This window comes from Nestor notabilis, unplaced genomic scaffold, assembly GCF_000696875.1.
Source record: "Nestor notabilis isolate BGI_N333 unplaced genomic scaffold, ASM69687v1 scaffold24852, whole genome shotgun sequence".
Taxonomy (NCBI): Eukaryota; Metazoa; Chordata; class Aves; order Psittaciformes; family Psittacidae; genus Nestor; species Nestor notabilis.
This window is the reverse complement of record NW_009919126.1, coordinates 1,284-15,479: the sequence shown is the minus strand read 5'-3', so window position 1 is coordinate 15,479 and position 14,196 is coordinate 1,284. Positions and strand designations below refer to the sequence as shown.

The 14,196-nt window shown below is 37.9% G+C and overlaps 1 protein-coding gene across 2 annotated transcripts in view; it reads left to right on the top strand.

The window, feature by feature from the left end:
- The window catches only part of MARCH7 (membrane-associated ring finger (C3HC4) 7, E3 ubiquitin protein ligase), a 20,734-nt gene extending 7,307 nt beyond the window's left edge, over positions 1-13,427 (top strand). For both annotated transcript variants that reach the window (XM_010010096.1, XM_010010097.1), the window contains 7 exons: positions 1,468-1,635; positions 4,779-5,895; positions 6,140-6,309; positions 7,470-7,579; positions 8,958-9,071; positions 10,958-11,006; positions 12,805-13,427. In XM_010010096.1, coding sequence (XP_010008398.1) covers positions 1,468-1,635; positions 4,779-5,895; positions 6,140-6,309; positions 7,470-7,579; positions 8,958-9,071; positions 10,958-11,006; positions 12,805-12,830 — 1,754 coding nt within the window. In that variant the 3' untranslated portion in view covers positions 12,831-13,427. The remainder of the gene's footprint in view (positions 1-1,467; positions 1,636-4,778; positions 5,896-6,139; positions 6,310-7,469; positions 7,580-8,957; positions 9,072-10,957; positions 11,007-12,804) is intronic.
- Positions 13,428-14,196: the final 769 nt, after the last annotated feature.

The window sequence follows — 14,196 nt, the reverse complement described above, 5'->3', positions numbered from 1 at the left end:
TTTCAGTCTGGGAACAACGCTGATAACACCGATGTTTTTAGTTGTTGCTAAGTAATGTTTACTTTGACCAAGGACTTTCTCAGTCTCCTGCTCTGCCAGGGAGGAGGGGAAGCCGGGAGGAAGCAGAGACAGGACACCTGACCCAAACTGGCCAAAGGGGTATTCCATACCACAGCACGTCATGCCCAGTGTAGAAACTGGGGGGAGTTACCTGGAAGGCCCAGATCGCTGCTTGCATCGGGCTGGGTATCGGTTGGCAGGTGGTGAGCAATTGTATCCTCTCCCCTTATTTCCTTTATCATTATTATTACTGGTGGTAGCAGTAATGGTTTTGTATTATACCTTAGTTACTGGACTACTGTTGTCTCAACCCATGGGAGTTACATTCTTTTGATTCTCCCCCCCATCCCTTTGGGAGCAGGGGGAGGAAGAAGGAGGGGAGTGAGCCAGCGGCTGTGTGGTTCCGAGTTACTGGCTGGGCTTAAACCACAACACTTGGATAGATGTAGGTTAAGCAATATGCAAACAAAAGTCTAAAGGTCTGGAAATAAGTCAAAAACTTCATTGGAAATTTGAAGCAGACCGTTCAATCCATTCAAATTACCCTTGTGAGGATGCATGGATGTTCCTTTTTATATTCCCTTATGGAACCACACAGCCATCCCTGCAAAAATAATAAATTCTTGTTCAAAACCCAGTATTGCTGGTGCTTTCTTACTTTTGGTTAATGACCACCATTAACATTTCTTATAATGGTATAGGACAATCATGTCTTTCCATTTTTAGATTGTACTGCTATCAATGAATGTTTAAATCTGGATTTATAAGTTAGTACAACAAAATCAAGGTGGATTTTTCAGAGCTATTGAAGAACGCTTTTCTTTGGAGGAAGAGTTTTGTTCACAGCTGAAAAAAGTACAGGTTACTATTCAGTTGTTGGAGCTGTTACCAAAAAATGAGCCCCTTTTCTTAAACTGAAGTGTTCTACTCTGCAATAGGAGCAAGAACAATACTAGTCATAGTTGTGTCTTAAGCTACATTTAAGCTTTGGCTGTCTTTCTGGAAAAAGAATTTTAGAAGCATCATTATAATGGCAGCACTTACTAGGTCTCATGCTGCTGTTCTTCGCATATTGCGAAGCCTATTTAATAACTAGCTACCTTTAGAAGCAAGATGCTATTGCTATTTCTCTTCCTCCTCTTCTCCTGTATGAGTGTTAATAGGTCTGACTATTTGCAAAAGTATTATTACTTTTTTCCTGTTTAGCTTTCAGAACTAACTCACAGCAAGATTAAGTAATTGCCAGCATCAGCAAAATGCTGTTTACTCATGTCCACTTGATAAGCTTAGTGGCACTATAAATTTGCACCTGATATGGTATAACCAGCACGCATGTCTAAGTCGCAGGTTTAATTGGTTTTTAAATAATTACAGAAACTTGGGATTTACTTACTTTTTTCTTTAAAGATTCTTCTTGGAGGTGCAGTAGGATTCCTAGATCTTCATCAGTGATGCTTGGTTCCCTTGGAACTGAGCTGGTGAGAGAGCGAAGAGACTTGGAAAGAAGAACAGATTTGTCTGTTAATAACCTGGTGGATCACAGCTACAGAAACAGTGACTTTTCATCTGCGACATGTATGTATTGTACAACTGAAAGCCTGTAAACCCATAGGTTGCATGCTTGTTAGCTTCTTCGGGTGTTCTTTGAATATTTTATTCAAAACACAAAGCCAAAATATCTATTTAATTCTAGGGTACCCTTTTAAATAAAGTTGGCTGGCTACTTTCCATGGTTTGGCTGAACTATCAAAGGATACATGAATTGTCTAGCTTGTAGATGCATTCAGCTATAACAAAATGCTATTGGTGTTTGCCACTGTAACAGTGTGAATAGTCAGTAAGCTTCTTGTTCATGGTAAGATTTCTTTGTATTTACATATGGGGGAAAAAAATGTTGATTTAACTAAGGAAAGGGCATGAAGGCGCCCATGTTGTATGATCTCTTTCAACTTGGGTTCTTTTTAAGTAGTTATTAGGGGAAACTGCTAGACCACTGAAAATAATGGATAAACACAAACTTCACTTTAGGTTAGAGGCTTGTTCCACAGTTAACTGCTAGGACTAGTATTGACTTCTGTACTGTCATTTTCACTTTCTATTCAGTACTGTGGCCTTTTAGAGCTGCCTTTGGGGAAGCTTGTCATCTGTCTTGATCTGCCACCCTTTGCAGATGCATTAGTGGGTACTTCATAATGTGTGTTTTAAAACAAAAACAAACAACCAAAACCCCCAAAACAACCCTATACAACCCCCCCACCCCCCAAAAAAATCCCAACAAAAAACAACCAAACAAGAAAACCACTCCTCCCACTCTGCCCCCCCCCAAAAAAAAAAAAACCCAAAACATTCCTACAATTATAGGAGATCAGCAGAAAAGATAAAAACTAGTTCCAGATTTCATCCTGCAGTCTGGCCTTACCACAAGAGTATGATTTAATGTCATCATACTCTACATTTCTTTAATAAGTGTACAGTTGGGCATTTACATGGTAGAGCCTGATGGGAAAAATAGATGGGTGGAGACCTTTGCTGTGTGCTGTCCATGCTGCTTTTCTAGCAGTAGTGCCACTGTTAAGTGCTGTAAAAATAACTCCCAACTGTGTTCCCTGCTGTGTAATCAAAACCATATGGTAGATGTTTGGCATTCTGTGCAGATGTTTCTTTAGTTAGAATCTGCTACATAGTTTCAACAATAATGGTGATTGCAATGCAGAGCCCATTTAAAAGAAACAAACAAAAACCAAGAACACAAAAACACCCAAAAAACCCAAACACAAAAAAGCCCACAAACAACCCCTCCCTCCCGACCAAAAAAGGCAACAGCAAACACCAAAGCTACAAACATAGAATCATAGAATAGTTAGGGTTGGAAAGGACCTTAAGATCATCTAGTTCCAACCCCCCTGCCGTGAAAGGTTTCAGTTCCAGAATACATGGAGAAGTCTTCTGCCTCCTGTCTTAATCTACCAATGCTTGTTATGTAGTTAAATACTGAAGTATTTTCCCTTCTAATGAGGTTAGTGGGCTTCAGCTACTTTCTCCCTCCCTCTCCCCCCCCACCGCCCCGGCCAAATCTAGCCATTTGAGGACGAGACTAGCTGATGTTAGCCTGCTTCATGTATTGTTGGCTACAGCTACAGCTGAACTGTTGAGGTACTTACACAGAATTTATGGAAAATATGCTTATAAGAAGCATGAAATGGTTTAGGTTGGCAGGGACCTTCAAAGGTCATGTAGTTCCAAATGCCCTGCAATAAGCAGGGTCATTAACTACATCAGGTTGGTTAGAGCCCTGTCCAACCTGACACTGAATGTTTCCAGGGATGGGTCATCTACCACCTCTCTAGGCAATCCATTCCAGTGTTTCACAAGCTTCGTGTAAAACTTCTTCCTTACATCTAACCTGAATCTACCTGCTTTTAGCTTACAACCATTACACCTTGCCCTGTTGCTACAGGCCCTGTTAAGAAAAAAGTCTGTCCTCATCTTTCTTGTCAGTCCACTTTATATATTGAAAGGCTGCAATACGGTCTCCCTGGAGCCTTCTCTTCTCCAGGCTGAACAACCTCAACTCTCTCAGCCTCTCCTCACAGAAGAGGTGTTCCATCCCTCTGATCATTTTCATGTCCCTTCTCTGGACTGGCTGTAACAGGTCCATGTTTGTCTTGTACTGAGAACTTGAGACATTGATGCAGTACTCTGTGTGGGGTCTTGCCAGCATGGAGTAGAGGAGCAGAGGCACCTCCTTTAACTGGCAGGCCCCTGGGAAGCATTGGGTAATCAACTGCACACTTAATAAGCAGGAGAGGACACAAAAGTGTGGTTATAGTTGTCTAGTTGACTATAGATAATCAAATTTATTGAGAGAGCAGATGAGATTACTAATCCAGAATGATTAAACCTGACTGTTATTAAACCAGTTGCGTAGCTGAACATGGGAGGTAACAGTTGTTGCATTTCTTTGATAAAATCAGTAGCTAGATAACCCTTTTGGACTGTAGCAGTGGAATTACAGTATTTATAGGGTATTCTTTTTATTTTTGATTTCTTGGTTTAAAATACTATAGTAAGATACACGGCTAATTTAGATACTATTCAGTTTCTGTTATCCAAAGCCAATAGTTTTCTGCTATCTTTAAGGAGGGTTTAACTGCAGCTCTTGATTTTATGATGGGAAGAGTAAGGGTAGCTTGTTGTAATAGACAAGGAATATACGTGGCTTTATCCATGCATTTTTCAGGTGCTCTGGTGTCTGCTGCATTGCTGAGATTTTGATTAACCTTTCTCAGTCTATAGGCAGAATGGACCTTTAAGTTATAAATAGTATTGTATATAGTTTGCTGGTTTTAATTCAGGTGCTGTTCTTACATAACTTCTGACAGATGGTTAGAATTTCATATTTATGTGTAAGAAAGTGAGGTAATCTGAAGATTTGGGGGGTGTTAAATTCCAAATGGATTTACCAGACTGAAACAAGTCTAGGTTTCAGTTTAACTTTACAATTCTGGCAACTAAATTAAAATAAATATTGCTCTGGAATCTACCTGCCAAATCTGAAAGAATTTTGAGTAAAGATCACAAAATCCTGTTTTTTGTGTTTACATTTTAGAGTTACCCATCTGGAATGTAATAATTGGAATACTGCAGAGTTACCTATCTAGAACGTAGCAATTAAAGCACATCTTGTCATATTATTTTCCTCTGCTTTTCTCCAACAGATCTTCAAGACAGGCCTGCCTCTTCGTATGCAGAGGGAGCAAGACCAAAAGAGAACTCATTAAGCACTTTGAGGCTGAATGCATCCATGAACCGCCAGTTGCCTTCTGATCATCAGCCATCTCTTTTCAACAGAGACTCTAACATGAGCTCTTCAAGATTCAGCTATTCCTCAAGGCAAAGGAGAAATGAATTGGAATCTCCCCAGAGGAGCATGCAGCCAGCATTTTCTTTTACTGCCATTAGAGATGAAACTCCTTCCTCAAGTGGTTCTGAAAGGGTCTTATCTTCTCAGAGGTCACTGAATGAGCCTGCAGCTGATGGTGAAGGGAGGCGCACAACCAGACAGCTTCTGTCTCGTTTAGCTTCTAGTATGTCATCTACCTTTTTCTCTCGAAGGTCTAGCCAAGACTCATTGCATACAAGATCATTAGGCTCGGAAGAGTCAACAGTAGTCCCAAGAGTTCAAGCTTCTACTCTGTCAAGCAGTAATGGACCTGCAACTCCAGAAGTTCCAGGACTTCAGACATCTGAAGCTTCTCAGGGATTTAGTTTTCTTAGACGAAGATGGGGTTTATCAGGAGTTTCACAGAATCATAACTCTGATTCAGATGGGGAAAGTTACAGACCAGACTCTGAAAATAGGAGCACAGGATCCTGGTTATCATCATCTTTGAGGAATAGATGTACACCTCTGTTTTCCAGAAGAAGGAGAGAAGGGAGAGATGAATCTGCAAGGATCTCTACCTCTGATACGACTGCTAGATCACAACATATCTTCAGAAGAAGAGAGTCAGGTGAGGAGACCTCTCTTGAAGCATCAGATAGCCCTCCTTGGGCTTCTGTTAACAGACCACCAACACCTGCAGTATCTGGTATTCCTACAGCTACTGCCTCCCCACCAGATTCAGCCCACAGTAGGAGAAGTTCTGGAATTCTGCCTGGTTCTCTCTTTCGCTTTGCAGTGCCTCCAACATTAGGAAGCAGTCTGTCTGACAATCTTATGATAACTGTAGATATTATTCCCTCTGGCTGGAATCAGTCTGATGGACAAGAAAGTGGCAAGTCTAAAATACCACCATCAAGAGATCCAGAAAGACTCCAGAAAATTAAAGAGAGGTAAATGAGTATGTTCTTTTGAGATAATGAAATGTACCTGACTTAACATGAGTTTTCTGTAATCTTGATGTTAAAAGGAAACTTTAAGTAGCAACGCACTCCTCTGTCACCTGTGTTCTCACTTGTCTTCAGAGAAATTTGTTTTAGTTCTTGTTGCTTTGAGAACAGTTTGATAAATGGAATTGTGATTATAGAGAGTCTTACATACAGTGGGTCACGTTTGTTGATATTCCTTCCTATTCAGCCTGCTTTTAGAAGATTCTGAAGATGAGGAGGGTGACTTATGCAGAATCTGTCAGATGTCCTCTTCAAGTTCTGACAACCTTTTAATAGAGCCATGCAAGTGCACTGGAAGTCTGCAGTATGTTCACCAGGAGTGCATGAAAAAATGGCTGCAGTCCAAGATTAATTCAGGTAAAGCAGACTTAAGACCAAGATAGACTGCTAGTTACACTGGGAGGCTTATTAGGAGAATTACTCTTCCTAGTATCAAGGTATTTATTTGAAAAAGTAGCAGCTGGGGACACACAAGAGAGTGGCACTTCCAGGCTTACTGTGTGTCTGTGCAGCTTCTCATGTGAGTAGATCCAATAACTGTATTTAACATTTAGACATTTGCATTTTTGGGATTGACTACTAAGAAATTGAAGAAAATATAACATAGCAGAAGTGTGGCTTTAGAGCTACTCTACGACTTTCTCTGAGTTCCCCACTCTCTCGTGCCTGTGATTCTAGTTGTTACGACTTTTATATCCAGGCTGCCTGTAGCAGAGTGGTGGGGATTTGACAATCCAAAAATGTTACTACCTCCTGTTCAAGGCAATTTAAAACTGTTCAAGTGCATGTAGAATTTTAAGAAACACTTCACAAATTGCACATGGTACAAATGGTTTTAATAAATTAATTGACCAGTTTATAACATATCTGTAATAATATAAAGACTTAAAAATAGTTGGCTTAGTAGAAGACATGAAGATTGTGGAATACTTCTCCCAAAGGAAGGTGCTAGCATCTTACTATTTTTTCATGTGGTATTAGAGGTCCACATTAGAGTAGGGATATATTAGAAGGCTCAGCCTGTAGGAGAAATTAGTTTGAAGTATTTAACTATTTAAGACATAAAATCCACCATAAACTTGCTTTGTTCATCTTGTTGCCTATGGATCAGCTTGCTTTAAACCTGGTTCTTTGAAGACAAAATGCTACTCTGGCCATAACTTCAGGGTATTCCAGTATATTTATGATTACGTTTGTGTATTTTTGGATTACCCTGTAGAATTCAAACAGCTTAAGCAACAATTTTTGCCAGACTTTCAGAAAGAGGCATGTGGTGTCCAGAATTAACATGAGGCAAAGTATGTGGAGCTGGATAGAGAATAAACATGCTATAGCTTTTAAATTCTGACATTAGCAAATAGTCACTACATTTGTATTAGAGGCTTTTTTTTCCTTCTAACCTCGCCCTGCACAATTAAACGAAGAATCAATTACAGTTTGTCATGCTTGTATAATTGTGTCATATGTTATAGATTGTTGTAACTTGATACTGACTTTCCCCTGCTCCTCCCAACCAGGTTCTTCTTTGGAAGCAGTGACGACTTGTGAACTGTGCAAGGAGAAGTTGCATCTGAATCTGGAAGACTTTGACATTCATGAACTCTATAGGGCACATGCAAATGAACAAGTTAGTATATTTTGCCTAATTTGGTAAGTGTTGGTTTAGTGCTGGGAGGGTGCTCTTTAGAGAAGGCAAATGCATCTCCTTTTCAGAAGGACGGTTATGTATATAAAGTAATGCAACGTGGAACAGATTTTTCTCCTTAATATTCAGACAAATTGTATCTTCCTGCTGTGCTTCCTATAGCTGAGCTTTCAGTAAGTGTAATATATCTTATCCTTTTCTTGGTTGCAGATCTGTCATCTAACTTTGCAGTCCAGTGTGTCTGCCACATAGGTGCAGTGGGAGTACTAGTATGATTCCATTGAATTTTAAATTAAGTCATTGTCTTTGTTTTTGCCTATTTTTTTAACACACCTTAGTAGTTGTTTTAAACATACCACTTTTTAAACATAACATCACATAAAAACTTTTTTTGTTTCATTGGAGTGGTAGAAACTAATCTCTTTACTAACAGCTTCCTGCTGCTCCTTCAAGTCCTGTCCTAAACTAAAAATCATCAGAGGCCCATTAGTATTACTCTCATTATATAAAATACATTATCTTAGAACTATTGGATTGTATAGTATTTGAAAATGAACAAATAACAAAAAGCTCGTGTTACTTTAATGAACTTTATTCAGCGAGTTTTCCTTATTCTCTGGGTTATAAAGACTAACGACATGTACGTACCTCAGAAGTTGAAAGAAAATAGTGACACCAGTTTTGAGGGCAAACATCAACCTCTTAATTTTTTTACTATTTAGCAGAAGCTCTAACCCTACTACTCTAGTTCCTGTCACTTGGGCCAGACTCTGAAAAGTCTTTCTCAAGACTTAACTTTTAGCACTGCTGACTGTTGGTTACCGTCAGTCTACTTCAACAGAAATAAGAACTTTGAAGCTTTTACTTAAAGAATTGATTCTAAATGATCAGTTCAGCAGTGGCATTTTCAAAGTTTATCTTAACAGGGAAAATAATTTCTCAAAACATAACGTCATAAAGTTCTTACAGTATTTCCCTTAATTTGGCGTTGTGTAAAGTGTTGGGAACACTGAAAAGAAACCAGCGAAGTTTGTTGCTGTTATTTGCCCCACTGATACAATACTTGGATTCTCAGATTCCTTCCTGTGAACTAATCATGCTAAGACTTGAATAGAAGAAGTTCTGCAAATAATCTTGAAGGATAACATGTTAAATCTGGGGTGAGTGGGAAGAACCAAGAAGCATAAATAAGAAGCATAAATAGCTTTCCAATAATTTTTTTTTCTTTTTTTTAGTATTTCCTGGAACAACTTGATCAAATATATAAGTTTCCAGTAAAATTTATTTCTTGTTCTACTTCTTGAATTGTCTTTGCAGACATCACTGACATTCTGAATGTTTTCTTTTGTTCTCCTTTAAGGCAGACTATGAATTTATCAGCTCTGGTCTCTACCTTGTAGTGTTGTTACACTTATGTGAGCAGCGCTTTTCTGATATGCTAGGAACTGCAAGTGAGGCCAGCACACGTGTTAGAGTAAGTATGCAGTGTTTTTATGGTTGGAATTGCTTGTGTGGAGAACTTGGAACTAGATTGTTGCCTTGAGCAACCTAGGAGCTAGATACCCAAGAAGCATGCTTATTTAACAAATTTAGGTCTGGGTTTGTCAATGCAGTAACATCATGTTATGATTTTAAACTGAGGGTACTACTTTACTGCAGTTACTGTGCTGCAAAATGATTTTTGTCAAAGTTATTGGTAGTTCATTGCTTTGCATGTAATCATGATTATTGTGAATTTATGCAAAACTGGAAGGTTAACCTCCCTCTCTGTACAAAACATGCAGTTGAAAATGTCGGAATACCTTATTTGATTGATTTTTCTCATTATGCCAGTCTTTACTGCAGAGGTCTAGACCTTGCAATGCTTGTCTGCTGGACTGTACCTAACAATGTATTTGTATATTACATTCTGAAACTGACTAGCTATATTATGGTTTTCTAGTGTTAGGCAACACTTTTATTGGTTGTGCTTGACTGGATTCTTGTTACTTAAATGTCTTGACTTAGAAATACGGTAAGTACACATTTTACCAGTAAGAGATCATCATAGAAAGTTATTGCTGCATAGTGACTCATTCAGAAATCCTGTATTCTACGTGTTTGTTTGATTCTAGGTAATTATTTGGTGCCCTTTGTCAACTGAGCTCCTGAAAAGCTGTTTTTATTTTATTTTATTACATACAAAGCGACAATATTAAAATATTCAGCTTGTCCAAGGCTTATTGGTATGGTTGCTAGCAGGTACTAGCCTTCTAGGGTAGACATGGGACCGTGCTTTAATCTCTTACTGTATTAAAACAGTAGTTCTCTTTTCCATACACATCTAATGTAAAGCTTGTATTCCATGATCCACAAACAAAATGTCTAGTTTTCTCTGCTACAGGTATAGAGATAGATAATCTGATGTTAGCAAGCATCCTGTGCAGGTTATTAGCTTGAGCATATTGCAGAAATAAGATGTTTTTACAGGTTTGTCGTCAGAGGCAGCATTACGCAGTTGCATGACGCTGCATTTTTAAACCGGTGAGAACACCAGTGCCTGTTAGATGCCGAGCATACAACTTGAGCTGTGGAAACTGGCGTTGTATTCTTGTTTCATTTTGTTTGCTGTGTCTCAACATCTGGACTATCACGGAAACTGTGATGTAGATTGTCACTTACCAAAAAAACCCCAACTTTGCTGAGGCATTCAAATTTGCCTTGAGAACTTGTGTTCCTAGGGATTTTGGCTTTGGTTTTGATAACACATATTTCTAAGGTTAAGCTGCCACCATTGTCCAATAGTAATCCTGCTCTTAAACTTCTTATTTACGGCTAAGTGTATTTATGCATTTTTTATTAATCTCAGTCAGAGGCCTCTTGTTTTGCCATAGTAATACTGAAGTAAATGAAATAGATCCGAATAATGCAGTCCTTACAGGTTTACGTGATTTTTTTTTTTTTTTCCCCATTACAATTTCTAGGAACAGTTTTCGTAACACTGGCACTTGTGTATGCATGCTACTTTGAAAACTGATGTATTTTACAGACTGTAGAACATAAAGATGATACCACTAACTGCTACCAGAAACATTTGACATAGAGTGGAAGCTGAAATAACTTAAACAACAATTTGAAGCCTAATGTGTGGGGATTTACATTCAATTTTGCATTGGTGTTTTTTTGTGGGGTTTTTGTGTTTTTTGTGTTTTTTTGTTTGTTTGGGTTTTTTTTTTGTTTTCGTTGTTTTTTTGACATCTGGGCTGAGGTTTTGGGATGGAAAAAGTGAAGAAAAAGTGAAGAAAACTTTGCTAACTTGTTGCAAATTTCTGCAGATAACTTTGCAACTTTTAAACTACTTTCTCTCTGCCTTGTTTCTAGTTTATTAACCTTGCAAGAACTCTTCAGGCACATATGGAAGATATTGAAAGTAGGTGCTTCCCCTCTTCCTCTCCCCTCCCATTAGATCAACTCAAAGCTAAATGAGTACAATCCTCCTTGCCAAGATTCATAATACTGAACCTAATTACTGAAAATTTGATTTTACCCAGCAGTGCTTTTTCCATCATCAGTAGAATTATTCTGAGGTTTTAATTCTCCATGATTAATTTCCCAACAGCATTCTGTTTAGACCACAGAAGTGTTTTCTGCAAGTGATAACAAGATTCCTCATTAGTTAGAGTTTGGTTATCGTAATTCTAGGAGTACATAATTATGGAATTAGTGGTGACCTCCAGGTTGTAGCCATTTGCATGAGTCCTAGTAGAAAAGAAACATGTAAAGTTGAATTTCACTGCACTTAAATTACCATACTTCTCTTACCATTTTCTCTTCTTCCCCTTTTTTCTCTCCATACACACTTTACAGCTGTATGTACTCCTTGATCCAGCCTATCCACTTCAGGAATGAAACTTAACAGTTGCCAGTTTTGGCAAAGGACTAGCCTACTTGTTGCTGAATAGCTTCTTCCGTGTGTTTGAATTCGGAACTATATGCTGGGCATGATGAATAGGCAGTAGAAGGGTAGCTAGTTGATCTACCATTGTTTGTTCGTTTGCTTGCTTTTTTTCCCTAGTGTGCATGTGAATGTTTGAAAACATTCAAAGCTTGTATATGAATTTTCAATGCATAGGATGTATTTGGAGTATAATAAGGGGTATTGTGTGTGTGTGTATTAAGTTTTAGTTCAAGGAGCAGAAGATGAATTGAAGATTGTTTCTGCATTCAGAGCAGACAAAGGTGGACTTGAGTTTGGAATTTATTCCTGAGTTATGTGCATCCTTATTAGAGTAAAAACTAATGTTATTGTGTGCCATTTTACACAGTAATTTAATCTATGTTTGATTCAGGCTTTATCCAACTTGCAGTTGAGGAATACTGAGGTTTAGATGTGTCACTGATGGTACTTTGGTTACATTTCTCTTTGAAGAACTGGAGAAGTGAGCAGACAGACATTACCTTGCTTTGTTTTATGTACAGAGATGGAACAAGTTACTTGAGTATAAGTACTTTATTGCCTAAGAATTTGCTTAAGACGGCAGATTAAATTCCTGTTACGGACAAGTTTAACACGTTACAAACCTATAGTAGATGTGTGCTGATTTTTGTTTTTACTTAGAGTTGACAAGTACATATTTGTCTTATAATTCAGCTTGCAACAACAAAATCCTGTGCATAGGTGGGCTTTATATTCATTTTGCATATGTAGAAAGAATGGGGTTGGAGAGAGGAGCTGTTTGCAGCTAGGCCTGACGTAATTGCATTAAGCAGTATATATATATATTTTAAACAAAAAGTTTGGTTAGACTGCTAAATCTTTCTAGGTATTTTAGTATCCAAATTGTTAACTTTGAGTAATTTCTTTCCCTTGTGTTGGGTGCTGCTGTCATGGATTGAATATGTTCTCCTCTGACTACTGTTGGAATTAGCCACTGTAAACACTACATAAAAGTTGAATCTCTGGCGTAACTAAGTTTTCTTCCTTCTATTTTGAGGAAGACAACAGGAGGACACTGCATTTTGTAATGTAGAGATTTGATTTAAAAATGCTGTAATTTTCAGACATGAGATGCATTTAAAAATTAAGTGGTGTAATTACACAAGGTTTAGGCATGTATTACAATCTGCTATTTAATATTATAGAATTATGTTTATTTCCACCACTCAAAGTGGAAGAAATTTCACAGACATTTGTCAAGGCTTCTGATTATACTGTGTTGTTCCAACAGCTTCTGAGGATGATTCTGAAGACTGATGCTCTTAGAACTTTAATACTGCAAGAGACAAATGGAATTGCTGCAGAAATGCTGAACTGGCAAGAACAACATCAACATGCATTTGTTTTTTTCCTCTCCTTAGTAAAAAGTGCATTGAATATTACTGTAGTTTTTGAAGCATTGTTGAATTCAAAATCAACTGCTGCACAGTGGAACTCAGTGGACTTGAGAACTACTCAGCATGTGCAAGGATTAGATACATTATAAAGCAACTTCCCTTTTTAAATGATGAGGATGGTGTGCTTTGCTTTGGAAGACATCAGATTTTGAATATTTAAGGAAGCTTTATCTCCCTCTGTTTCCTTCTTACTGTAGTCAGATTTCTGGTTTTGTCTATCGAGTTGCTCCTCTCCAGGCAGTAAGTGGTTATAGTGGGTTTCAGGGTGAGGGTGGGCAGGGAGGGCGGGGATGTCTGTGTACTTAAATAAGTTTTTGTTTGAATTTTTTTTTGTTAAATGCCTGTGTTGCCGCATCATATAATAACTGATTGCTTCCAGTGTTAATGAATGAACAGGAGGATGAGCAAGATACTGTAGAGATTGGTTTTGGTTTATTTGAGGATTATTATTTAACTCAAAAAGCAATAAGAACTTGCAGAGGTCTTATACTTAGTGATGGCTTTTTTTTTTTTTTTTTTTTTTTAATGTATTGGTTTGGAAATTGGAGACTATATTTGATATTACGTGGCTGTTCCATTATGGAATATTGCAGGTGTAAACTCTTGCATTTCAGCATTCCTGGCAGATATGCAACTTGATAAAGACCTAAGGTTGTTTAGTTTAATCAGACTTTTTTAGATCCCACGTTCACTGTTCAAAGCACTGGCTATCAATGTGTTTTCTAGTGTTGTCACTTCTTTATAAATAAAGATGATAGAGGTATGCATCTCTACTGGTATTGTCCATTTTATTTGAACATGGATATCTACCAGAACTTACACTTGAAAACTTAGAAAGCTATAGTCTGTGGTATATCTTTACTAATGTTTATAAATTCTTATGCAGATATTTAAGATTGTTTCTGACCATTTTGAATTGAAATGCTTTATATGAATGGTGGTACAATAAATTGTCATATGTGTACTGGAATTGTATTTGCCATACATATTTGTTGGGGGTTTTAACTACTATAGTAACAGTGTCTCTGTAAAATGTGCAGTATGTTGAAATACCTTCAGTTCAGTTCATTGTTGCGGCGTATGAAACTCACTCGTAGAAGAAAGGATGTGCCTTAGCAGCTGAAATGAGCTCATGTCATTTTAAGTGTTAACTTTGCTAGCATTAAATGAGATGGTCTGTCACTGTGAAATTTGAAAGAAAATGGAATGGTAAGGAAAATGCACCT